The 27,474-nt window shown below is 36.8% G+C and overlaps 1 protein-coding gene across 1 annotated transcript in view; it reads left to right on the top strand.

Annotated features, from left to right (window-relative positions):
• The window catches only part of LOC127953883 (extracellular serine/threonine protein kinase FAM20C), a 72,409-nt gene that overhangs the window by 37,242 nt on the left and 7,693 nt on the right, over positions 1–27,474 (top strand). Inside the window, exons 4-7 of the mRNA XM_052553245.1 lie at positions 19,039–19,131; positions 22,254–22,369; positions 24,636–24,816; positions 25,079–25,188. Of these exons, the coding sequence (XP_052409205.1) occupies positions 19,039–19,131; positions 22,254–22,369; positions 24,636–24,816; positions 25,079–25,188 (500 nt within the window). The remainder of the gene's footprint in view (positions 1–19,038; positions 19,132–22,253; positions 22,370–24,635; positions 24,817–25,078; positions 25,189–27,474) is intronic.

The raw sequence follows: 27,474 nt of genomic DNA, 5'->3' as shown, positions 1-27,474 counted from the left end.
AGCTTGTGATGCTGAAGTTTAACACAGAGACACTTTTCAAACATAATTTTTTATGCTCTCATACTTTCAAGTCTTGAAACCTAATGGCCACATAAAAAGCTTTATAAAAACATTGCACATTGCTACACTTGATGTTGCCAGAACAACCAAAGCAAACATACTGTGAATATTCAATACATCGCTCAATCCTAGCTGCAGATTTCCTGGACATTTAGCCGTTGTCTTTCTCATGAACTCTTATGCCTCAAGGCACAGCTGAACTGCCATGGACAGAGAAGGTTTTTCTTCCCAACTCAGCTCACAGTTAGAGGTGGAACAAAATGATGTGTTATAATGGTGCTAAAGGCCCTCAGCAATCTTGCCTAAATGGCTTTATTTGAGAAGTGTTTCAGCCCTTGCTCGCAATTGCCGACAGGTTCTTGAAGCACTTTGTGCTTTTCCTGGAACTAAAGGAGAAAGTTTTGCTGTAATCAAGCAAACACCATTGAGAGGCCTGAGAGTGTTACTTGTGTTTGGAGCCTAGACTGAAAATACCTTCCAGGGAAGTACACCGGAAGGGCCTGAAAGAATCTTCTAATTCAGTTCCAGCAGTGAACAGTTCTCAGTATCCGAAAGGGAAAAACAAGTCTAGTCTTTTTTTAAAAGCCCTTTATCCTGGAAAGCCACCACCATCCGCTCGCATTCCACCAAGACCACAATCCACTAAATGCTGTTTATGCATTTGTTCTATTTATGAAGTAGATACAGATTTAGAAACCATACAGAGAAGATGATGGCTTCACTAACATTGTACCAGAGGAATAAAAAGAAGGGCCCCCCCAAGAGGTTCAAATCTTAGAATGTTTTTCCAATATATTGGAAGCATTCATATAAAGTAGCTATAGGGCTCACTACACTCACTTCCAGTGGAAGTGCTTAAAAAGTCATTTTCTAATATTGACATGATTAATAATTCTCTCTCTTTTTAATAGACATTAATTAGCTAAATGTTTTTTTGTTTGATTGTGTCTTAAGTGACAAGCACTTTTGCTGTTCAGGGTCTAAAATTGAGCACTTTTGGATCCTAGGCGACCGGATGTTACAAAACAAGAAACATCTGCATTTCAAAAAAATGGAACCATTCATCTGTCAGCTAAATAAAAGATTCTAAATCAACAGCAATTCTATTACCAGTAAATGTCGTTTTAATGAGCAGCAGGCTGTTTTAATTAAGAGAGTGACAGTTGCCGCGAGGGGGGGACGCGGTGTATTCTTAGGTTGTTGTTGTTTTTGTTGAACTCTGTGTAAAGAGCCCAAAATTGAAAGCTGTGAAAAAGCCGCACTGTTATTGTGGTCGTTTTCTGTGGCACATCCAGTTTGTTTAAGTAGACACAGAGGGAGAGTTGACAGAATATGATTTCTCCATATCTCTTTCTCCCTCTCTCACTGTTTCTTTCTTTGGGTCGTCGTTTGTCTTTCTCATTTTTGCTAGATTTGTTGATCAGACTCCAGCAGCTGCCAGATTCTCACATCTACAAACTGTTTTCGACCTCATCTAGTCGAAACTCCCAAAAGTCGTTTAACTCGTGAAACTTGGTTCAAAACATGAAGCCTTTCCAAAAGCCTTAAATGCTGTGCATGTAGGAAGAGAACTACTCTGCTGAGATTCATTAGTCAAATGTTAAGAGTCAAAAGTTAAGAGGAGCTTGTCTGAGAGGATAACTTTAGAAAGTTGGCAAAGCCAGAGCACACCTGGTGACTCAAAAGCTCAAATGAGATTCAGATTATTTCAAGTTCATACTGGCCTCTTTACAACTCAGCAAGCAACTGAAGAAAAATTCAGAAACTTGGGTGGAGATAGCTGTAACAGCTGTGTTTTGGGTGTCTGGCTTCTAGCTTATCCATTAGCTGGTCTGTGATGGTCAATAGCTGGTCTAAAATGGTTATTAATTGGTCAAAGTTATTTTTTGCTGCTCTGAAATTGTCATTAATATACCAAAAGTGGTGATTAATAGTGGTCATTAATTGGTCCATGCTGGCCAATAGCTGGTTTAAAATGATAATTGGTTGGTCAAAGCTTTGTTTTTTTTTTCTGCTCTAGCTCTAAAACTGTCATTAGCTAGTACAATCTGGGCCCTATTTGGTCTAAAAGAATATGGACTTTAGCTGATCTGAGATGGTAAGTAGCATTTTAAAATCGCTTTTAATTGGTCCAACCTGGTCATTAGCTGGGTTAAAATTGTAATTAGTTGATCCAAGCAGTTTTCATTGCTCTGAGATTGTCATCAGTTAGTTCAAGCTGAATATTCGTGCAGAATTATTTGTTATCCGTTATTCGTTTTTGAAGCCATTATCCGTGCCTTTCCGAATAAGGTATTCGGCTTCGGGCACAACCCTAGTTATTAGATAGTTCCAGTTAGTCAATATCTGGTCTGAGATGGTCATTAGCTGGTCTATAATGCTTATTAATTGGTTCCAACTGGTCATTGAATGGTATAAAATGGTTATTAGTTGGTCCAAGCTAGTTTTTGGTGCACTAAGATCGACAGTATCAGGCCTAAATGGATATGAATTGGTCCAAGCTGGTCATTATCTGCTATAAAATGGTAATTGATTTGTCAAAATTGGACATTAGCTAGTATAAAATGGTTAGTTGATCTGATCCAAGGCTTTTTTTGCTCTAAGATTGTAAGTAGCTAGTTCAAGCTGATCATTAGCTGTTCAGGGATTGTCAGTGTATTCAAATTTAAAGTCAGTTATTATTGGCTGCTCTAAGATTGCCATTAGTTTGCCCAAACATTGGTCACCGCAGTCGGTGTGTGAATGAGTGAGTGAATGGGTGAATGTGAGGCAAATTGTAAAGCGCTTTGGATGGTCATGTGGTCTGTTGAAAGCACTATATATAAATGCAGTCCATTTACCATTTACCATTAGCTTGACCAGCAATAAACCAGTTATCAGCTGGTCGTACCAATGCAGGTTGGTATAGTGCAATATACGGCGTTTCGCAGCTGTGTTTATTGCTTTAAACTTTGCTGCACTTCTGTAGAATTAGACAACATGAACCTGCATGTGATGCAATAAAATGGTGTATTTCTGAAGCAAGTCAGAATATTCAGTAGAAAATAATGTTCATTGCTGTTGTTTTCCAGCGCAACCTTGGTTACATCAGCATAAAGTTGTTTCAGTCCCTAGGAAAGTGATTTTGATTAAAGATTATAAAAAAAAAAAATGTTTTCTTAAGATCAAAATGCACTGATGAATTGTGCGCAAAAAGATCACTGACATTTATTAAGAAATGAAATTGTTATGGTCATTCTGTGTTCCTCTGCGTTTCTCATCCTCCGCTCCTAATATGTCCATTCTGCATCTATGAACCCATCAGGCAGATTTTCTGTCTTTAGCGTCTGTGTGCTTTGCAGTGAGAACGGTAGCCCAACATGTACAGCGGCGAGACAGTTTGAGGCATGTCTTTTTAGAGATGTTCCATCAGCCCCTGAGAATTGTGTGCTTCTGGCAACAACGACACCTTTAAATTGGAAGCGTGATGGACGCGTGGCTCCGTTTCGTCTGTAGTGTTTTCTCATTTAACCAAAAATGCTTGTGAGATTAGAATGTGAAGTCAGCCCTCAGGTGGAAGAACAGGGTGTTTTTTATATTCGTTCTCAGCAGCTGTCAAGCGCACAGATGAGCCTCTTGTAGATCCTGCAATTTCGCCGGGCGCAGCAACTCGAATTGCCATCAATCCCTGGACCAGTGCACGCTGCATGCTAAAAGGCCGCAACTCAATATACAAGACGGCGCAGGGATAGGAGCTTGATAAACACCAATTGATTTTGTGTGCTGGGAAAGACACAGCAAAAGTGCTTAAGATGGCTATCAGAGTTAAGAAGCTGGAAGTGGTTGGGCTAGTCATCATTAATGCTCCTGATCACTTCTCGCCGCCTCTCTTGGCTTTAGTTGGGCACTCATATATTAATACCAAAGCTGGCTGTTAGCCCGGGAAGTAAAGCTAAAACACCAAGCGTCTCCCCGCCTGCCCTTTCCTCCTTTAACACCTCATCCATCCTTCTGTGTGCTCTCTGAAGCCGTGAAGGATTGAGGCTTTTGACTGCGGCTCTCGAGAGGGGAATTTTTCTGGATCCCGGCTGCCCATTATTCCGGTAAATCTGGGCTGTACACACAAAGAGCTTAGGAATGAGGAAAAATGACCAGCCCGTGGCACTCTTAAACTGTGATTGTGCTTTCATTATCTGGTCCTGTTGTAATGGCTCGCTTGTGTGTATCTTCAATTGTCCGCCGTTCCCTCCATGGCTGACAATACACATCCATTAACTTTCCAGCGCTGTTTTTTTATTTACTTGCTGCGCCGCTCAGTTGAGAGGCTTCGTTGTTGGAGTGTGGGGTGATAACAGATGAACAGCAGAAAAAAAAAAAAACTTTATCTGAGAAATAAATAAGTCGGAGTTATGTAAACATGGGTTTTTTAATGTCAAAAGTTGGGTACTACAAAACTAAAAATGTAGTGCTGATTTTTTCCTGCAGTTTCTGGTATTTCTTATGAAATGTTAATAAATGTTCTAAATGCTGTGCTAAACATTATAAGTTTATATTTTTGTATTTTGTATATTAAAACATTTTAGTTGTGAAAAACCTGTCATTGTTAATTGGTAAGCCCCATTCCGTTCCAAACCCTTATGATAATATTTGTTACTGTGGAAAACATTAGGGGACATTTTGGGGAAGAATATTCATCCCCAGTAAAGCTCCAAGTCTCGGGGGTTTAGAACGACATGAAGGTGAGTAATTAATTACAGAATTTTCATTTTTAGGTAAACTATCCCTTTAAATACATGTAAGCGTACACATCCTAAGTGTTGATTTTCAAAAATATTTGTACAATTTATTTTTCAAGACACTGTTGTTTTACAAATATCATGAATCATTCAGAAATGTTGATTTCCATGTTACATAAATTCAGAAATTAATATATTCTCAAGATGGAAGGATTGAATTAGAAGTAATTCTAAGTCATTTGAATTAAAGCTATGTATAAACTGCATTTTTAATGTTTTGAAAAAAAAAAAAAAAAATATATATATATATATATATATATATATATATATATATTGACAACAAACAAAAAAATGTGAAAAAAGGTAATGTCATCAACCCAGTTCACAGATTTTGTTCTACAGTGAGCTGTTAACAACTAAAACTGGATCTTTGAGTAAATGAATGAATTGTTCTTTTGAGCTGCTGCTTTAAAAAGGAACCAGATGAACTAGTTTACACGTAATGCTCTTCAAGCGTGTGTTGCAAGTGCTGTGTCCACTAGCACTAATCTCAGCATTCATAAAATATCACTAAACAAAGAATATAATCAACTTTAATTTGATCCCTCTCTGATTGGTTGCAGTGAAGTGGAATGTGTTTGTATTACTCTCATTTCCATTCAGTAGCTCAGTCGGAAGCTCATTTAATGTCGCTTTGGCTTCCTCTCATTGCTCTATGCACTGCCAGCGAAAAGAAAAAAAAAGAATTTGCCACCATTGCTTTCCAAGAAATCCATTTCAAGATGAGGATTATGAATTATGGAAAGGTCCCTGCTGAAGATATGGTGCACAATATTTCCTCAGAGATCGACGAGGGTGTGTGGTAGCGAATGGGAACCTCTGAGCTACAAAGAAGCTTTCATAGGGTTTGATATTCTCCAGCAAGCCTCGTGAACAGAGTAAAGGAACGTGCTCGAGTTTGACGATGTTGAAAAAGTTGAAGCAACCATCCATCAAGTCTCACAGGATGGAGCTAGTTGAATTATTTCTCTTACAAAGTTTTTCAAATGTCAAATTGTGAAGCCTTGTGACTTTTCCATCTTACAGGATTCCCTACCCACTCCCTTCCATTATGCATGCAGGGAGAAGAAATTGGTCTCTCAAAAAGAGTCGCGCACTGCATTTAATGGTAACACGAAATTATTAACTTCAAGTGCATTTGATATTCAACAACTTGGCCTGCCCTGGGGCGCGTTTCACATTCTACGACTAAACTAGCTGCTATAGTATGATGCACTGCTGGAAAAATTAACTAGCTGCAGCAGTTTCCCAAAATTGTAGTAACATTGTCAATACTGACATGCACAGATGGTAGAGTAATAACATCTGCTAATTAAACATATTGCGATAGCAATTAATGTCAGAGTACTATAGTTTATTTACACAAAACTGAAGAAAGCAGTAGTATATGTGGTTCATTCATTAGGCAGCTTGCTCCTCAACATAATTTCTCTGAAATGCTGCTGTAACGAACATGTCATTGTACAATAGGGTTTACTTATGCTTTTACACATTTAAGTGATACTGATTGTGGTCATGCTAAAATTAACATAATCGTATGGCAGTTCATAACTATTTTACATTTTAGTGAATTGGTGGCTTGAATGACCTCAATAATTTGTATGATCTCACACTATTTTAACATTATATATATATATATATATGTATGTATGTATGTATGTATGTATGTATACTCTTAAAGATACAGTAGCTACACAGCCTGTTTTAATTCTAAGTGTCAAAAAGTATGGAATAAGAAAACCTAATTTGGTGCAAGGAACGCTGACAAGAACATACTAAGAATATTTAAGGAAAAAATGAATGCTGTTTGTGGAATAGACAATGACCAGTCTGTTTTTTAGAGGTATTTCTGAGTCTGTCTGTGAATTGCAATTAGTGCTTTGAGCCTCAGGGGTCTCGAGTGCTGAGCAGGAGTCTGGCTCTGTCGCCTCATTCATTTCGGTTTCCCCCCTTTAGATTCTCAGCTAGTAGTATTCACTCTCTCCCTTGTTAATTAAAGAGACCTTGAGAAGCATGTCATCCATATGTGCTCTCACAGTGGCACACTAGTAGTAAGAACAACCTACTGACATATGTCCAGGCTTCACACTCCTTTCAGACAGACACAGGGGTCAGAGAGGATGCTGGGATGCCTGGGGGCTGCTCCAATTTACAGCAGGGCAGCCACTAGCTGGATTGCTTTGTTTACACAGATCCTTGTAGTCCATCGGTCTGGGTCCTAAAGTGAGAGCAGACTTTCACACTGCGATTCCGGCAAGTACACGGGTAAAGTGTTCCGGCAATTGTTCAAGGGTCGCTAGATTGTGCACTTTCACACTGCCAGTGATTACTCGGGATATGTGCGTGCTTTCACACACAACATGTAAAGATCCCGTAACGACACGTGACATCAGCGTGTGACGTTTAATGTACGAGTCGAAAACGTTAGGCGAGTTATACTTTCACTGAAGCAAGCGAACGATCTCAGCGTCAGCGCGGAAATTGAGGAACTAACTGATCTCTGCTTCATTACAGTTTGCACATATTTTTTTTCACGCGAACGTGGTCTTCCTTCAAAACAGTCGGTAAAAGAGATGACGTGCGTCATCACTACGACACGGCATTAGATCTGGCTTTTGTTCACACAGAGCTCATCCAGGGATTGAACCCGGCAATGTTACTAGGTCCCCGACCCGGATTCAATGCTGGAATCAATCCTGGGACGTGTTTGCTTTCACTCAGAAGGCGACCCGGCAATGTTCCGGCAATTTGCCGGGTCCGACATGCAGTGTGAAAGGGGCTTCAGAGAGAATGCATAAGATTTAAGTCAATGTCAAAAGGCAAACATTGGTCAACAAGATGAAGGTTACAGAAGGAAACAACTCAAGGCATGCTGGGTGGGAACTGCAACAGTGACACAAGCTTGAATCCCCACCCATGAGGGAACCACGGCCTGGGGAAAATGTCAATTATATTTGGTGAGAAAAGGGTTTAGCACAGCGTGAGAGAGAGAAATTAAATCAATGTACTATAATCTTCCTAGGGCGCCCTAGTGCTATTCTAATTAATAATCACAATGACCCTTAATTCTCTTAACCTTGGAATATAATTACTGCAGTAATTTGCACTGCTTCTAATTATTGTATGTCCCTTAATGTATGTTGAAGTCATGAAGCAAGGTGTTTGAGACAAAAATGTCACTATAAACATCTTCTCCTTTTCTTGCATGTCTGACATCAACTGTTGCAGCATCCAATCAGTACTAACCTCTTTATTAGTCATTAAAGGGGGGGTGAAATGCTATTTCATGCATACTGAGTTTTTTACACTGTTAAAGAGTTGGATTCCCATGCTAAACATGGACAAAGTTTCAAAAATTAAGTTGTACGTTTGAAGGAATTTTTTTTGTTCCCAAAATACTCCTTCCGGTTTGTCACAAGTTTCGGAAAGTTTTTTTCGAGTATGGCTCTGTGTGACGTTAGATGGAGCGGAATTTCCTTATATGGGTCCTAAGGGCACGTCTGCCGGAAGAGCGTGCGCTCCCGTAGAGCAGAGCACTGAGAGCACAACAGACTTCACTGATCAGAGCGAGAGCGTCGCGAAAAGTCACAAAAGAAGTGTGTTTTTGGTTGCCAGGGCAAGACAACCCTGCACAGATTACCAAAAAAAACAGCATTAAGGGACCAGTGGATGGAGTTTATTTTTACAGAGCATCAACGGAGTTGTGCAAGTGTTTGTGTTTGTTCCCTGCATTTCGAAGATGCTTGTTTTACAAACAAAGCTCAGTTTGACGACGGATTTGCGTATCGTTTATTTCTTAAGGATGATGCAATCCCAACGAAAAAGGGTCACGGTCGTGTGTTGGAACCGCAGGCGGTGAGTAAAACTGCTTCAAATATCTCTACCTCCTTGTTAGTGCGTCCCCTCCCATGCCGAGACCCGAGAACCGAGCGAGTCATTGCTGCTGCTGCTCTCGTTCAGTTTCAGCCTCGGGATCTGATTCTGGATCATAAATAAACGGCTGAATCTGACTGTAAGCCATGGTTTGTTTTGGGTGATGTTTTTTTTTTTTTTCTCACGGTAATGTCACAACTTCCACATGCTCTCAACGCAAAAGCCTACTCGCTTGTGATTCTTTAGCTCCGCCCACATGTCACGCCTCCAGTCGGTCGTGTTTTTCCGGGAAAAATCGGTACAGACTATCTTTCTCTTATGAATATAATAAAACTAAAGACTTTTTGGAGTTATGAAGGATGCAATACTACTCTATAGGTACTCAAGATTAACAGGATATTGAGTGAAAACGAGCATTTCACCCCCCCTTTAATCACACTTTAAGGTCGGAGCCTTGAACAAGCTTCCAAAACCTAACTGCATCACAGAGTTAAATAAGACATTAAAACTCATTGCTGCATTAATTACAGAGCTTATGAAAATGTGTCAAGTTTCATTGATTTCCAAACGCACCCAGTCCAGTTATCCAAACATATGGCAGACATCATTTTCAAAGGAGTTTACATTCGTTTTAGCTCACTATTGCTTCATTTATTTGATCAAAAGTACCATATTAACTAATATTTTGAAAATAACAATTTTAATCAATTATAAAATGTAGTTTATTTCTGTGATGGCAAAGTGTCCCATGATCCAACAAAATCATTATAATATGCTGATTTGATGCTTAGCAAAATTCAAAACACAATTGTGCCGCTTAATATATTTTGGAAAACCCTACTACATTTTTTCCAGGATTCATTGATGAATAGAATGTCACAAAGATCTGCAATTATTATTATTATTGTTTTTTTTATTTGTTAAAGTAAATGTATTTTAATTTATTGATTTATTGATTTATTTATTACATTTTTTATTAAATCTGTAGTGAATTCACAAAACATTAGTTATGTGCAAATCACTCATACGATAATTTAGTTTAATTTAAAAGCAAAGGGCACACAGAATAAAGAACAGAAGGGAAAAAAACTGTAACAGTTGTATGAAATATTTGTTTGTCTGAATTAAATTGGGAACCTCATAAGCAGATACTGTATAATATGCTGTGCACTGGCTTACGTAAGCCTTGGGTAAGCCTTCTGTAGACACTAATGTTCGTCCTTACATTTTCAGGCCTTTTGCACAAATATGTCATTCCGAAGAGATTTTCTTTTCTTTTTGTTTCTGAAATCTTTGATCTCTCAGGATGGATGTAGAACTTTGCTTTGTATTACTGACCCTCCAGTCGATCTCATCTCTAATTCCTTATCATTTCTAGCTCTTCTTTACTGGTTGTTTTTCTCATACTTACCTATATCTTTAAATTGGTTTCTTTATGCTCTTTTAATTTTTAATTTTGCCATATCTCTCGTTCTATCCCGACGCGAGATGGTGAGTTCAGGTCAAACATGAGTTGCTATCCTGCCCCCTCCGGCACAGTCTACACGTGGGCTTTTACAATCAGTCCTGTCATTGGAGCAGTAACCTTATCCAGGATTACGCCCGGATGATAGATCCCTCCCCTGGATCTGCCTGCAGGAGTATGGACAGGTTTCAAGGAGGTTCTGCGCAGGTGGGCCGAGCTCCGGAGCTTGTTCCTGTGTGTTTGAGCACTCAAGGAGAATTCATGACCTGCTTAAAGGTTTCAGGTGTTGGTTACAGTGTTGAGGTGTTGCCCTCGGCCCCTCCAGCACAGACAGCACCACAGGTCACAGAGTTTGAGCAGGTGGCGCTGACTTCTTAATACCTGTGGGAAGCGCTGGGAGGACACTGCAGGAGAGCAAAAACAGAGAGGAAAAACAGGAATGGGAGAAAAAGAATTGCTGTGCTGAAGCTCTGCCACTCTCGGTGCATGGTTCGGGACATCTGTGGCAGGATAAAACCATCTGGATGTGCTGTCGTGTGTTGCTGATTTAGCTGACTGACAGCTGTTGCTATTCCTTGATGATATGCCATTATTATTTTAGGATGTGAACTCATAACCCTGCTAACTTCGGTGGGACTTCCTAGTGAGGTTTCTGTAAAGTGCTCTTATGCACTGACAATTTGAGACAGATTATTTGAAGAATTACGCCATTTTGTGATGTCTAGATGAATTTCGTTTGGTTATCAATCTGCTTTTACATGATCCTTTTTACTTTTTTTCATGGATGGCATTATTCATGATTATTCATCAGTGTATGCTATTCTATAAAAAGAAAATTGTCTTTGTAATATTTAATCAAAATGTAATATCTTTTCAGATGAAATCTGTATCTCTTCTTTTTCAATCTCCCCTCACCACCCACCTGTCATAGAGATCACATTCACAATCTAATCATTTCTAGCCCTAATTCACAGCAGTTCATATTTTACATATTTTACAAGGTGGCTAATTCGTACGAATTTCTTATGTCCTCACTCGTACAAATTCATACGATTTTTGCCAACTCGTACATATTTTACGAGTTGGCCATTTGTATGAACTTGCACGACTGATCTACACCTAACCCTGCCCCTAAACCTACCTATCCGGTCACAGGGGTTTAGACAAATCTTATGAGTGAGGTTGTACGAATTAGCGACCTCACAAAATACGAATTGGTTGTGAGATAGTTTTGTTTTTTGGAAATAAAATTGGTTGTGAATGTTTTCATATTGACGTTTAATCTGCACTCATGCCATCCAAACGGAAAAAAGTTTACAGCGTTTTTCGGGTGCAATCTCTTGCTTATACTTTCTTAAAGTATTATTAAAATAAATTCGGTAGGCACTTATGCATGTAATGCATACAGATTTCTTCTAAAAAGTGCCAATACCAATTTTAAAAATAAATTGGTTTGCTTAAAAAAAAAGTTTATGAAGAGTAGGAGAAGAGAGAAAATTCACACTGCAAGTTGAATAAGTTAGCATCTCTTTTTGCTGACATTGCGATATTCAGATCTCCCATACATTACAGTCCAAAAACTTAGTGGCAAAAAGATGATTCATACATTAACTGTATTTTCATAAATTACAGTTTGGCAGTCTCAGTCACCTTAGTGACACAGCAAAAAATATAATTTAGTTTAAAGTCAATATTGTTTATGACTTCCATGCCACATTCCTTATTGTCTTCTTAGAAGGCTTGTTTCCAGACCAGAGATTTTATTAGTATTTTGCTTTACATCGCAGGGACAATTACGCATATAGCCAGTTCAGCATATTCTGTCCGCAAGGTTTTCGTGTGTCTGATTGACCTGCCCTCCCTTCTGTCTGTCTCTCCCACATCAAGAGATTGCCCCATCAAAACCAAAAGAGCTTCTAAGAGGATTAATTACTTAATGTTTTTTTTCTTCTTCTTCTTAAAGGGATAGTTCACCCAAAAAGAAAAAATTGGAACCATTTTACAAGAATGTTAACATTAGTTATATACACACATATATACACATTTTGTACACAGAAATATGCACTATATGGATAAAAGTATGAAGACGCAACTTTTCATTATTAAATTCATGCATTTCAGTCAGACCTATGCCACAGGTGTATAAAATCAAACACCTAGCCATGCAGTCTGTATTTGTGAAAAAAAAAAATGGGTTGTTGCTTAGAGCTCAGTGAATTCAAGCATGGTACTGTACTTTGCGATTCAGTTCATGAAATTTCTTCCCTGCTAGATATTCCATGGTAAACTATAAATGGTATTATTGGAAAGTGGATGCATTTAGGAACAGCAGCAGCTCTGCCACAAAGTAGAAGACCTTGTCAAGTCACAGAGTGGGCCACAGAGTGCTGAGGTGCATGGTGCGTTAAAGTGACCAATGCTCTTTTGAGTCCATAGCTCGAAGAGCTCCATACTTCCACTCACAATAATATCAGCACACAAACTGTGCAGCTAGAGCTTCATGGAATGGGTTTCCATGGCCAAGCAGCTGCATGCAACCCTCACATCACAAGAGCAAAGCCGAGGGTCATAGGGATTGGTGTAAAGCACACCCCTACTGGACTCAGTGAAAACCTGTTCTGTGACGAATCCCAATTCTCTCTCTGCCAGTCTAATGGGCGAGTCTGGTTTTGGTGGATACTAGAAGAATGTTACCTGTTTGACTGCATTATGCGACTTGTAAAGTTTGGTATAGGAGGGATTATGGTATGGAGGCTAGACTTAATTTCAGTGAAGGGAAATCTTAATCAGTATATCAAGACATTTTGGACAACGCTATGCTTACAACTTTGAGGGATTGTGATTAAAGTCCCTGTTGATGGTGTCCCAATAGTTCTGTCCATATCATTTTACCAGTATAATGGGACATGATGCACATCTTTGTTTGCTGGCTTGAACCCAGCAAGCTCTTTCACTGATTGCAGTTCAGACTATGTGCATGTCATGCTCTGCTACTGTATATGGTGATATGTTTCATGTCAGGGTTGTCACAAAATGTCCTTGAAGTGCTCTCAGCAGGCTGCTGTTTAACTGTTAGGTGACCTATCATTGTTTACCAATGTGGATGGGGACTTTTTGAGTGACAAACATATTGCTACCGCTTGGCAAACAACAAATATGCAGGCTGTCTTCTGCTTTTATTGCCAATGAGATTTTTATCAACATAATTGATCTGCCCATTCTTCAGCGGGAAAAGCACATTAATATGGCTCGACCGCTGAGCGATACACCCACCATCCCCTAGAGCCATGAGCTGTCACATGTCAAACTGCCAAGACTCCTTCCCAGACTGGAGGCTGCACACAGGGTCAGGGTGACCGTGGCAACCGTCCTGCCAATCACAGCCCAGCAAGAGGCAATGGTGCATCCAGTAAAGTGCTCTGAGCACTTTTTAGCCACAGCACAAGGTGAAGGAGATGTACTATGTCAAGAGCATTTGAATAAACATTGCTTGTGTTTTGTTATGGGGGATTTGAGGACATAATGAGAAACAAAAAGCAGTGCTTTTCCACTATTTTGCATGTTAGGTAGAAAATTGAGTCACTGTCTATTACAGTATGCTATCCTCTGCTGCATTTGCATGATATTCATAACTATACAAATATACTTTAATATACATTTCAAAGTCATTTATATTCATGTTTTAGAGTCATGACTAATGCACTTGCTCTGACATGTGCCTTGGTGAAGCAGATCAGGCCTGTTTTATTCCCCTTTCCTCCATCTTCAGATCATTCCCTGTTGTCTCTGGACTGTTATTGCTAATGAATATGGTTAAAACTTTGAAAAAAAGAAGAAGAAAAAAAGATCACTTTCTTTCTTTTGTGGAATATAAAAAGAAGATATTCTGAAAAAAAAAATTTGGAACATTGGAACACACTGACTCTATTGAAAAATTAGTACACTTTAGCATACTATTAATTAAGAGAACTTATGGAAATATTTTAAAAGAATATACGGTAACACTTTAGAATAAGGTTCCATTAGTTAATGTTAGTTAATGTATTAATTAACATGAACAAACAATGAATAATACATTTCTTACTGTATTTATTCATCTTCGTTAATGTTAGTTAATGAAAATACAGTTATTCATTGTTAGTTAATGGTAATTCACAGTGCATTAACTAATGTTAACAAGCACAACTTTTGATTTAAATAATGCATTAGTAAATGTTGAAATTAACATGAACTAAGACTTATAAATGCTGTAGAAGGATTGTTCTTGATTAGTTCATGTTAACGAAAGTAGTTAACTAACATTAACTAATGGAACCTTATTCTAAAGTGTTACCGAATATACTTAAGTGTGAACTGAATTAAATGTTTTTAGACAATTGTTTGTTATTCACAATTAAATGAATATTAGTTTATCATTTAAATTTATATTAAATGCAGTTATCTGAACTTAAAAAAAAAAATATTTGAGTAGACCTAAATATGATTTAAGTACATTTTATATGCAATTTAATAACTAGGTTGTCTTTGAAATATGGTTAAAGAAAACAACAAGCATTTACGATAAACTAATTGCATTTGTATTGAAACTCGTATGTCATGCATTTAAATATATTTATAATAATAAAGTTGCAATTTGAAATATATTTACTTTAAATGTAACATCAAAAACCAAGTCAAAATTATAGTATTAGTATTAAAATTATAGTAGTGTAAATTGCATCTTACATAATTGACAGTATATTTATATAGGATTTACATTAACGTATGTTAGTCAACTAATCAAAATAAGTGTTCTCCTTTAAAGCACAACAAAAGACTAATAAAACAATGATTTAAAATGTAATTTACTTAAATGTAATTTTTTTACATTATTACAAAGAGCACTTACTCTATCCTTAAGTGTAGGGATGCACAATATTATCGGGCCGATGTTGTAATCAGATGAAAATGAGTATTAACTCAAATGTGCTCAGGGTGTGTTAGCAAATATATCACGTCAGCAGTGTAGCTCATTCTTGAAGCGAACTTTTTCCTAAATGATTATTAGATTCACTGTTTTAGATTGCTGCATTTATTTTGAGAGTGCACATACGTACATTATGATTTGTTTGGTGTGTGATAGAGTCAGCGGATTTTAGCACAGCAGTTGTACATTTTTACAAATCTTTTGCCTTAGACAATCTACAATGATGTTGCTAAAAAGAACATTATTTGGTGTAATGAAATGTGTTTATGCTGTTTAGGGTTCAAAAACATTATTTTCCACACACTGTACATTATTGTTTCTCCTCTCTGCCCGTCTTTCTGAACCGATTGTTTTTACAAAGCTCATCGGTCTGAAAGTGAGGTGTTCTCTGAATGGCCATCCAGTGCATTGTGACTGGCTGAATGCCTCAAGCGTGTGATGGAAATGTTATGCCCCTTGTCATACTGGAATGCGTGTCCTGATCAGAACACTGGCGCTACAAGACAAAAACAATAAAACCCATTACATACAAGCCATTTGTTGCATGCAGTGTGGACATAATTACAGATTATAATGACTTGTACTGTGTCTGCATTTGTGATCGGAGAAACAACCAACGACAAGCACTACTCAACACTGCTCAAAACTTGAGTTTGAATCATCAGTATCAGTATCATGGCGGCATGTTTAAACGAGGCATTTAAGAAAGGCTTGGACGAGTCTTAACTTTTCAAGAATATCTCTTTGGGTTTGAGACTTTAGTCTTTGCAACTTTACAGATATTACTTTATGCACCAAGAGCTGTTAACACTCCAAAGAGAAAGGACAAATTTAAATCGCATCATTTGACCCCTTTAAAACAATAAGGTTAACACTGCATATTTCAGAAAAAAATAATGCAGCGATTGTGTGTATTTACTGTATATATAGTAGATTTATAACTATTTTAAAGCTTTTAATGTCATTATAAAAGAAATTCACAATTGTTTATTAAATTCTTACAAATAAGCTTTCGTTAAAAACTAAACAAAATAAAAAAATGACATTACAAAAAAAAAGAAGGAGAAGAAGAATCCAAGGCACTTGGACCAGAAGTGCATTGAATTCTTCTTCTTCTTCTTCTTCTTCTTCTTCTTCTTCTTCTTCTTCTTCTTCTTCTTCTTCTTCTTCTATAGTTGCTACAAACTCAACCAAAGACCACCATTTGGGATTTCTTCACAAGGTCCGAGGTTAATCAGCAAGTAGCCTTTCAAGATGTCTCCTATTATCTATTAAAAATAATGTGTTTAGAATTTCCGCACAAGAGAGACTTGGTGTTGTTTCCAAACAAAAGGAAATATATTGGTATCGCTTATTGGCCAAAATAAGTTGAAAAATATTGGCATATCGGATATATATACTTGCATATACTTATATCCAACTAATTTCATTCAGGACCAAAAGCTTTAGCCCTCATTTTCTCTCCAGAGAGGTCGCCTGAATCAGTAGTACATTTTAGGCCTCATCTGGCAAATAAAAATCCATTAGTTCCCTTTTGATCCAGGAAATTGAGTGGATCATAATGGTGGAGGAGGATTTCAGTGCGAAAAGCTTGCTTTGTCCCTCAAATGAGAATATATGAAGTCACAAAAAAGTATTTTCCATTAGTGTTTTGACAGTGGCGAGGGAAGAGGATATAAGCAGCTCTTAGAGTTAATGGCTGGTTGAAAATGGGAATTTGGGGACTAAAAAGTTAATATAATATCTCATGTTATTGAGATCTGGAGCTTTTTTTTTTTCTTTTTTTTTTCAAAGCAGGAAATCCTGTAGAGATCTCTTTAATACCTCAATTTATTCTCTCTAAAAAAAAAAAATAATAAATAAATAAAAATTTTCAGAAGAGATCTCTACGATGGCTCAAACTTTGCCAAGGGACCAAAGTTCACATTTCTCATTTTACGTTGCTATTCTCTGTCAATACAGTTGATACTTGAAACCCCATTCAGCAATCCCAGCTTTGAGCAATACAGTTGTCTTCTTTGTTTGTTAGTCACCTACAATGTGATGTGTTTTGAGCTAGCATTAGCCTAGCATAGTTCTGGTTTGCCATTTTCTTGCCTCATTCTGTAATGCTTCCAGGAAAGATCTTACAGTTGTTTCAGGAAAACACAGTGTAAGAGATACCATGAGCTGTTGAGCTGATATCATTGTCGCAGGTTAAGAGAGTTAAGATCTGTGGTTTGGTGCATGTCTGCCTGGATTCTATGGCATTTCTGCGCCTGTCTGTCTGAGTCTTGTAATATGTCTGTCTGAACGCATAGGTACGTGGAGAGAACATGCACCAGTCGCTTGTTTCCTGCCAAAATCTGTTCTGTGCACACACACATTCCTTTAGTTGCTGATCCAGCCATGCAGTCCACTCGGCAGATGTCCATGTTGTCTATTTGTCTGTCCACTAGTGTCAGGATGTCTGCTTGTAAATACAGCTAACTAAAGCTCACATAGCGCTACCTGACACAACAAGACTGCTGGAAGCCCTTTTTCTTTTGTTGCAAGCTAAGCGCTCGTGATGGTCAACACACACACACACAAATGCATGTATATTTGTAATATGAGAATAATTAAAAGGCTAAAATATTAAATATTAATTCAATAAACTCACATTTAATCCAGTTTTTCATATTTTCATACAGCTGTTTTATTCATACATATATATATATATTAGGGCCGGGACTCGATTAAAAAAATTAATCTAATTAATTAGAGGCTTTGTAATTAATTAATCGAAATTAATCGCATTTTAATCGCATATAAATATTTGACCTGAGAACAGTGAGAAGTAATTTTTTTTTTCACATGAATTTATAGTATACCATTAAATAATGACTGAATACATAAGCTTAAGCAACAAAATATTGGTTATTTTTGTTCAACCAAGTCTAGCAGACCAGTGCAATTTTTGCCATGAAGTGTAGCAATAGCATATTTAGAAACAATTTAGAAATAGTACATTTCAGAAATTCAGGAAGCTTATAGGTGCTGGAACCTTCTGTAAAGTGTTTTTTAAGTAAAACACAATACTGTCAATTACATTCAGAACATTGAAAACAATGACTATTAGAAAACATCTCTCTGTTGCTTCAGAGGCCATAACATACTAAGTACAACTCTCAATAACCTTGGCCAAAACAATAAAGAGTTCAACATAAAACTATTGCACCAACAAAATAATACATAGTCCAACATAAAGTGTTAAGTCCACGCTAGCTGCTATATGTTTTGCGTTGAGGTGATACATGGGGCTCGATGTGCTGCTGTGATATGAGAAGCGAACGCTAGTTGGTGCTTCAGTATAATCGGTCCGCCGAAACAAATCCAGTGAGAAACGTTCCGCGGTGCAAAAATAAGTTATTAAAAATGCGGGCATTATATATATATATATATATATATATATATATATATATATATATATATATATATATATATATATATATATATATATATATATATATATATATATATATATATATATATATATATATATATAGCCATCTGCATTATGCATAAATAGCAAGAGCAGGATGGTAGTATGCCAGTGTGGTTAATGACCTGAAGGCAAAGTCAGCAATTATTTAAAAAATATTTATACATGCAGGTACATACATATTTTATACTTACATTTTGATTAGACTGCTGAAAGTTGGAATAGTTTTACACAAAACGTGATCATAAATACAAAATGTGCAATATTATTATTTATTCAACATGCAACAGTAAAGTAAAGAGCATGCTACTCTTTGAAATGTTGAATACTGTATACAGTGTGAGTTGAACACTGTAAGCAATACTTTAGGATTGCATTCTGAGACAATTCAGTGCAAACTAACATACAGTCTTGTTTTTTCTACTCTGTCCTCTAGACAAACCAGGGAGCAAGAAACACCCCCAGACTTCTTCTACTTCTCTGACTTTGAGCGACACAACGCAGAGATCGCTGCATTTCATCTGGACAGGTAAGAAAAAAACACCTACAGAGAGAAAGAAAGAGTTTTTGCAGGGCTCTGTTGGGCAACCCAGTGGTCAGTTGTGAGAGTTTTGAGAAGTTGTTTCCCGTTTCTATTGGCTGTATTCCTTATTTTCTTGTCTGTCTGTCTGTTTCAGAGAAAAACTAGTAACTTTTTGTTTACTTGTCTTTATCTTCGTTTGACAGAAATGTTTGGAGGTGTTTAGATGTGACAGGTCTGGGGATTTGTTTTAAGGTTTGTGACGTTAATGATAAGGTCGCAAGAGATTATTCGATTATTTCAGTCTTTTCTCGCATTGTTCTTGGCACTGTGCTTACTAGTTAACGAAGACAAGCATTATTATTACTACTGCTTATGGCTCATGGCTATGGATTCAAAATAACCTAATAAACGAATTATGTTATTATGTTAAAAGTTATTAATAATAATAATAATAATAATAATGCTTTACAGTAAGGTCCCATCAGTTAAATTTAGTTGATGCATTGTCTAAAAGTAACTAACAGACAGGAATTCATTTGTTACAGTATTTATTCATCTTTAGTTAATAAATATATAACTGTTCATTGTTAGCTCATGTCAGCTCTGGTCCATTAAATAACATTAATATATTCAAATTTGAATAGTAAAATGCATTAGTAATGCCGAGATTAAATTAACTAGAATAAGTAAATACTAGAATATAAAAAAATGTTAGTTTGTGTTAACTAGTGTAGTTAACTAATTGGAACAAATGGAAACATGTTGTAAACTCATACTATTATTTATTTTATTTTATGTACCACCGATAAACAGAAAAGCTTAAGAAAAGTCCATTATAAAAAATAAATTTGTTATGGTGAACAAATCTGGTAGCCTGTGTAACGCTCATCCGAACCCCATTGAACCACCTCAGTGGCCTTTAAGAGGAAATTCCTCTTACAGAGACCTTCAGCTTGGCTTCCTCCCAGTTCTTTCACTGAAAACACCTGTAGTGCTTTGATACTGCTCTAGAATGGACATTGGCTGGGAAAAAGACACCATAAACACACACACACACATACACACACACATCTCCACATTTCACTTTTACACACAAGAGCGCTCGCACCATTGTGATGTCGGAAAGCAAACCAACTCTTATTATATTCTCGCTGCTCTGCGCATGTCACTCAAGACTTTTGGACACCGGCCTGAAAAGCACTTAGAGTCGATAGAGTCGATACACCTTACAGTTACTCCGAGTGTAACAAGGTGCATGTGAGTGCAGTCAGAAGTCAGAAGAAACTCCCCGCTGACTTTAACAAGAAGCCCCACAGAGAGAGGCTTTGTGGAGTCTGAGAGCTAATTGAGCTTGTGAGACCCACTCCATTTCCTCCAGAACATTGTCGCTCTCATTTGAGGCGCCTGTCATGTCCATGATGCATTTTATTTAGGGGAGGAAAAAGCATTGAATGATATGCCAATTTATTGTCAGCTGTGTGTGATAACGCTTTGCTAGTGAAGTGGTATATTGATATTCGCTTAGTGTTAGAGAAACAACTGAATTTGACAAGAAATGTTGTGCTACTGCAGTACTCTCAACTTTAACGCAAACCACTTCCACTGGCCGCTTCCTCGCGGTTATACTGTAGCTTATTTCCACAAAGGTCTGACAGAATGTTTCCACACTGGGCTCTTTGTCGCCTGCGTCCAGAGTGACTCTGCAACTTGCGACCCCTGAGTGGTTTCATCTCAAAGGCTTGGGTTTCTGTCTCTCAGGGGCCAGGAGCCCATGCACCACACCATGTGGGATTTTCTCTGAGGAGGCCCACTGAACACAGACAAAGACTGAGAGACGAACAAACCTTCCAGCATGCGTGTCCACCATTCAGAACTGAATTCAGAAAGAATTCTAAATTACAGTTCAGTTCCTCTGTTTGGGTTGAAATTGCAAACAGGATGCAAATTCAAATTGTAATTCCAATTTAAATAGAAGTTAAACTGAAATGGAATGATTGAAAATATGGAAAAACTTCTAACTGTTCTTAGTGTAGTTTATAATAATGTTTCATTTTTCAGTATCAATTACATATAAATATATTATCATACACACAACATATGAAGCACTTTATTCATAATTATTGGTTGGTACTCCTGAATTTATATTTAGTATTAATTAATTTAATAGTAGTAAATGTATTTTGGTAAGATAAAAATAAATGGTAACATTTTAGTTTATGGACCAATTTTCACTATGAAATAGTTGCTTATTAGCATGCTTATTATTAACATATTGGCTGTTTATTAGTACTCAAAGCACATATTCTTCACGACTATATTTAAGAGTCCTTAATCCACCTCATACCTAAACTAACAACTACCTTGCTAACTAGCAATAAATTAATAATAATAATAACTTGTATTTACATTTAATAAATTACTCTCATTTTAGATGTGGTGCTCTATGTGCTCAAATTCATTTCAGTTTGATGTGTCATTTGTTTTGACATTATAAAAGTTAGTTTATGGAAGTATGTCTAGTAATTGAGGAAAAGCATTCTACATGGTAAGGGATAAAAACCACATATTAATGATGCATATTTATGTGTTTCTATTGGAAATCTTGTGTTGAATTTCTGAAAATTGCATTCCATATTTTTTTCTTCTCCCCATTATTCTAATTCAACTTCTTGTGAGGCGGGTGGCCAGTTTAATTAAAATCTCTCTCATAATTGAAAAAGAGCCAATTCTGATTTTTGACCAACACAAATACACAAGAAAGACAAAATGAGAGAGAATCTAGAGGGCATTTTTATCCTGCGGTGTGTGGCCAGATGCTAAAACGCCAATAAAAGTCTAATAAAGGGCAATCACCGAGGTGTCATAAAGCCAGTGAGTAAAGAGTGGGCTCAGTTGCTTAGCAGTAGCACCTTGAAGAAAAAATCGTTACCCAGCCACTTTAGAAATGGCTTTATTGTATGGATTTTCTGTGCTCTTTATTGTTTGCTTCCTCATTATTGAATGCGGCAGGAGATTGAATGTCTGGTGTCACTGTTCTCACAAAGCAGCCTGTGAACACCACAGGTGTTGTATCTGATAATGCATTGCAAATGAATCATTTGACAATGTTGTTTGTTTGTGGCGCACAGAATCCTGGATTTCCGGAGAGTTCCCCCGGTGGCCGGCAGGCTGGTGAACATGACACGTGAGATCCGAGACGTGACCCGTGACAAAAAGCTCTGGCGGACATTCTTCGTATCCCCAGGTATGAGTGGCTTCCACAGGGCCTTTTCTTCTACCCCATAAGGCCATGCTTCCCCCTGTTTGTTGGCTTCTATCACATATAGAGTTCAGACAATGGGAAAATCCACATTTCTGAGAGTCAGACAATCATTTGGTTTCATGACAAACTTCCCTGTGGTGTCAGAGTGTTAGCATTTAGCTAGATTAGCATGTTAGCATCTTGCTATGTGTATTTTTGACTGCTTATTCCAGTTTTAACAGTTGAAAATGTTCATAAAGAGCCATTAAACTAACCAGTTACAGACTGTGACAAATATTAGCACAAAAAGTGTGCAGTAGACCAGCCATAGACCAGCTAACGACACCCAGCCAAGATGCTAGGCTAATTACAGCCTTTAATTAGGGAATAACAAGCATGCAATAACACACGTGCTGCAAGTTTGGCAACTAAATTACCGACATTTAGATGATATAAGTGTTCGGATGAGGCACACAGATTGGCCATATTCTTTCTCTGCAGGGCTATCATTAGCATTCTGCCTCCTCTTTTCATGACAAATGTGTTTTTGTGGGAACGAGTGAAAGGGCTCCGCTTCCCCCGGGGAGCCATGTCAGGAAACATTTGAAAAAGGCGTTATACACAATGATTCATCATTGGCTAAACAACAGCATTTAATGAGCCCTTGGTGAATGCGAGCATTTTAGATCACTGACATCCTTCATCACATAAAGGCACATCTGGAGAAGTCACCTATTTCAAAAACTGTAACACTGTAAACAAGGCTGCTGCACAAAAGATTGCCATAGTTAGCATGTTGTCAAATTTGGTTACCATCATGATGGTGAAAAGTATGGCTTATGATGATATACTGTACACATACAGTATGTGCCAACTGAGAAAGGCTGCTTTTGGACATTTAATTGCATGTTTTTTTGCAATTAAATGAAAATATATTAGAGTTAAATTTATATTAAATGCGATAAGCTAAATTTTAGAGTGCTTTTGATCCACTTAAGTAGAATTTAATACTCATTTATTTTCATAAATACTTAAATTGTGCAGAAATAAGGTTAAGGTGTAGCTGAATGTACTGACAAGCATTTATGATCAACTAAAATATACTTTAATGTTATCTCTATTGGACTTGTATGTTATGTGTTTAAATAATTTAGAAACAAGTACATTGCATGTGCTCTAGTAGGTCAGTCAACATATCAAAATAATCAAAACAAGACTAAGTTATAAGTTATTATTAAGCATAATGATTTAAAATATACTTTAAAGTAAAACTTTAATTTGACATTATTACAAAAATGTACTTATTATAGGTACTGTAATACTATATATAAGCACCTTAAGAAACATGGTCATGAAAGTGTCTCTCTTAAAATACACTTAAGTTACCTTTTATTTCTCTGCCGAATAAAGAAAAACAATAGAAACCATTATAGAAATTTTAATGGTTTCTAGTACAAATATCATTACAAACCATCAACTTTTACCTATTAAAAACAATAGGAAATGCTTTCCTGTAGTGTGTTTTCGGACATATTCCATTAGGATTTAGTGGTTTTAACAAGCCACCAATAGAGGCCAACCAATTACTAGTTGAGACCAATAAGGAAACCATTACAGTTTCCATTAAAACCAGTACAATTCCTATTATAACCAGTAAAACCATTACAAAATATGTGATGGTTTCTATTGTTTGCTTGTTTGTTTTTTGAGCAGGGTATAAATAAATGTAATTAAATAAATTAAATTAAATATATCTGCAAGCACAGTTTAGTCAAATTTTATTTTAAGATTTGAGGGGAGGTTTACAATTTGAAGTCTTATGTGCTTATATAAATAAGCACATTACTTGGTTATGGTGTGTATCACAAAATAGTTATTTTTTTTTGGGGGGGGGGATATGATATATAATTCATTATTATTATTATTATTATTATTATTATTATTATTATTATTATTATTATTATTATTATTATTAATATTATTAATATTATTTAACTTTATGAGTGCTAACCAGAAGATAAGATCATTTATTCATTAAAAATCAGTAAAAAACAGCTTCACATTATATTAAACTTGACTTAAATATCTGTGGATTCCGAAAGGTTGTAGGTTCAAACCAATCAATGAGCTATTACCATTGTGTACTTAAAGACATTTAACCCCATGTTACTCCAGAGGGACTTTTCCTTTCGCTTGACTGGTGGTCCATTTTAAAACCCCCAAGAACAGTTTTCTCTTTTCTAAGACCATTTCTTCCTCACCTCTGCAGCCAACAACATCTGCTTCTACGGCGAGTGCTCCTACTACTGCTCCACAGAACATGCCCTGTGTGGGAAGCCCGACCAGATCGAGGGCTCCCTGGCTGCATTTCTTCCTGACTTGGCACTAGCTAAGCGCAAGACCTGGAGGAACCCCTGGCGCCGCTCCTACCACAAACGCAAGAAAGCTGAGTAAGCTCTTTTTGTCCACTTTATCTCAGGTCTCCACGCAACACCCCATATCTTCATTAAACTACAGTCTGGCTTTATCAGCAAAAAAGACTACTGCGGTTCTCACTTACTCTAAGAGAAATCCTATCTGTGCAATAAAACAATGGGCCATCCTGTTTGAGATGGCAGTTGTATGCTAGTAGGGTTATAAATAAGAAGGGACAAAATGCAGCTCAAATTTAAAGGTGAAGTGAGTTTCTTATTCGCTTTTCTCTTTTGTAAGGTGGGAAGTGGATCCGGACTATTGTGATGAAGTCAAACAGACCCCTCCATATGACCGAGGCACACGACTCCTGGACATCATGGACATGACTATTTTTGACTTTCTAATGGGTAAGGGTTGAACATGTTTAAAAACGTGTTTATACAATTTTGCTTAGAAGGGGGGAAAACATGAAGTCTTATATAAAATGCAAAGCAAATAAAGTTGCATTGCAAGGTATTAAAGAATGTCAATGAGATATAAAGTCTCAACATCTCAAGATAAACTCACATGTGGCAGATATGAAGTCATATTGTAAGATGGAGTCACAACGTTATATATAAAATCACAACTAGAAGATATAAAGTTTTAATCTTGAGAAATAAATTCACAATTTTTAGATATAAAGTCAAGTTGTAAGATATAAAGTCACAATAGGAAGATATACAGCTGCAAATTTAAGAAACAATGTCACATTGTGATAAAAAAAACACACAGCAAGATATAAAGTCACGACTAGGATGTATAAAGTCAATTTTGAGAAATAAAATCATGATAATAAGATATAAAGTCATATACAAGAAATACATTTGTGAGATATAAGCTTTATTGTGAGAAAGTCAGTTGGAAGATATACAGTCACATTACAAGAAATAAAAAAAATCACTGTGAGATATAAAAAGATCATATAGTGATATATAATGTCACATAGCAAGCTAAAAGTCACAATTGGGAGACATAAGGTCTCAATTACAAGGAACAGTCACACTGTTAGATTATAAAAAAGTCACACTGTCAGATAAAAAAGTTGAATTGCACAGAAGTCAGTTGTGATATACAGTAACATCGTAAGAAATATAGATACTGCAAGATAAAAAAAGTCAATGTGAGATATAAAGTCACATTGCTGAAATCACACTGCAAGATTTAAAGTCACAGTAGTAAGATGCAAAGTCACTTTGTGAGATGAAGTCACACTGCAAGATATAAAGTCACAATTAGAAGTGTAAAGACTCTGAGAGATAAAAACATTTTTTGAGATATAAAAACAAATGTATAAAGCCACGAATATGTTAAGTATGAAGTCTCAATTTCAATAATGTCACAGTTTCAAGATATAAATTCACAGTTGTGAGATTAAAAGCAGTCTGTGGGTGATCTCTGGATGTGTCTTCAGAGCTTCAGTCTTTTGATCTGTTCATGAGCCATGTGCCCTTGAGCGAGGCTGTTAACCTCAGGTTGATCTGAGGGAATTTCCCCCATTCATCAAAAAGCTCCTGGTGCTTTTCTGTGAGGCCATTGTGTGAACACTTTAGAAAACCAACTCCTCCAGCCCTACTTGTGTGTGGATAAATATAGATTCTGATTCAAGTGTCAACTCGGACTGTTTTAAGTGTCAACATTAGTCATTAATATGACTAAAATTATCAACTGCAGAACTGGAATGTATTGAAAATAACTTAAAGGAGACCTACTATGCCCCTTTTTAGCCTACAATATAAAAATGTAAGTCCCAGAATGTGTGTGAAGTTTCAGCTCAAAATACCACACAGATCATTTATTATATCATTTTGAAAAAGAATATTTTGAGTTGAAGCAGATACACACTGTTTTAGTGCATGTCTCTTTAAATGCAAATTATCTGCTGCTTCCCGCCCCATTATCCAGAACAAGGCTGTGCTTTTACAGCTTTTGATTACCATATTTTCCGGACTATAAGTTGCACTTTTTTTCATAGTTTGGCTGGTCCTGTGACTTATAGTCAGGTGCAACTTTTTTATCAAAATTAATTTGACATGAACCGAGAGAAATTAATCAAGAGAAAACATTACCGTCTCCAGCCGCCAGAGGGCGCTCTATGCTGCTCAGTGCTCCTGTAGTCTACCCCTGAAAACATAGAGCAACCTCTCGCGGCTGTAGACGGTAATGTTTTCTCTTGGTTCTAAATAAATGCGACTTATAGTCCAGTGCCACTTATATATGTTTTTTTCCTCGTCATGACGTATTTTTGGACTGATGCGACCTATACTTAGGTGCGACTTATAGTCTGAAAAATACGGTACTGTGTCTATGGTGACAAATTAACTTGTGGGGACATGATAATATGTTGTTGCGGCCACAAGATTATTTTGTCGAGACATCAATTTCTCCTGGCCATGACTTCTTATGTTGTGGCAACAATATATTTTTCTCGTGGCCACGAGTTTAATGTGTAAGCAAACCTGCATGACCATAGTATCCCGATATTATCAGAGATGGAATTATTATGTTATTTTCAATTAAGAAATTATTACAATAAATATAAATTGATATAATTTACAGTATTTGCAAAATAGCAATTGGGCCTATAGCAAAATTATACAGAAGGTTTATTAGGTAAAGCTATACACAATAAGTATAAATATATACCCCTAACC

The sequence above is a fragment of the Carassius gibelio genome, chromosome B3 (assembly GCF_023724105.1).
Source record: "Carassius gibelio isolate Cgi1373 ecotype wild population from Czech Republic chromosome B3, carGib1.2-hapl.c, whole genome shotgun sequence".
Taxonomy (NCBI): Eukaryota; Metazoa; Chordata; class Actinopteri; order Cypriniformes; family Cyprinidae; genus Carassius; species Carassius gibelio.
This window is presented reverse-complemented; position numbering and strand designations above follow the sequence as displayed.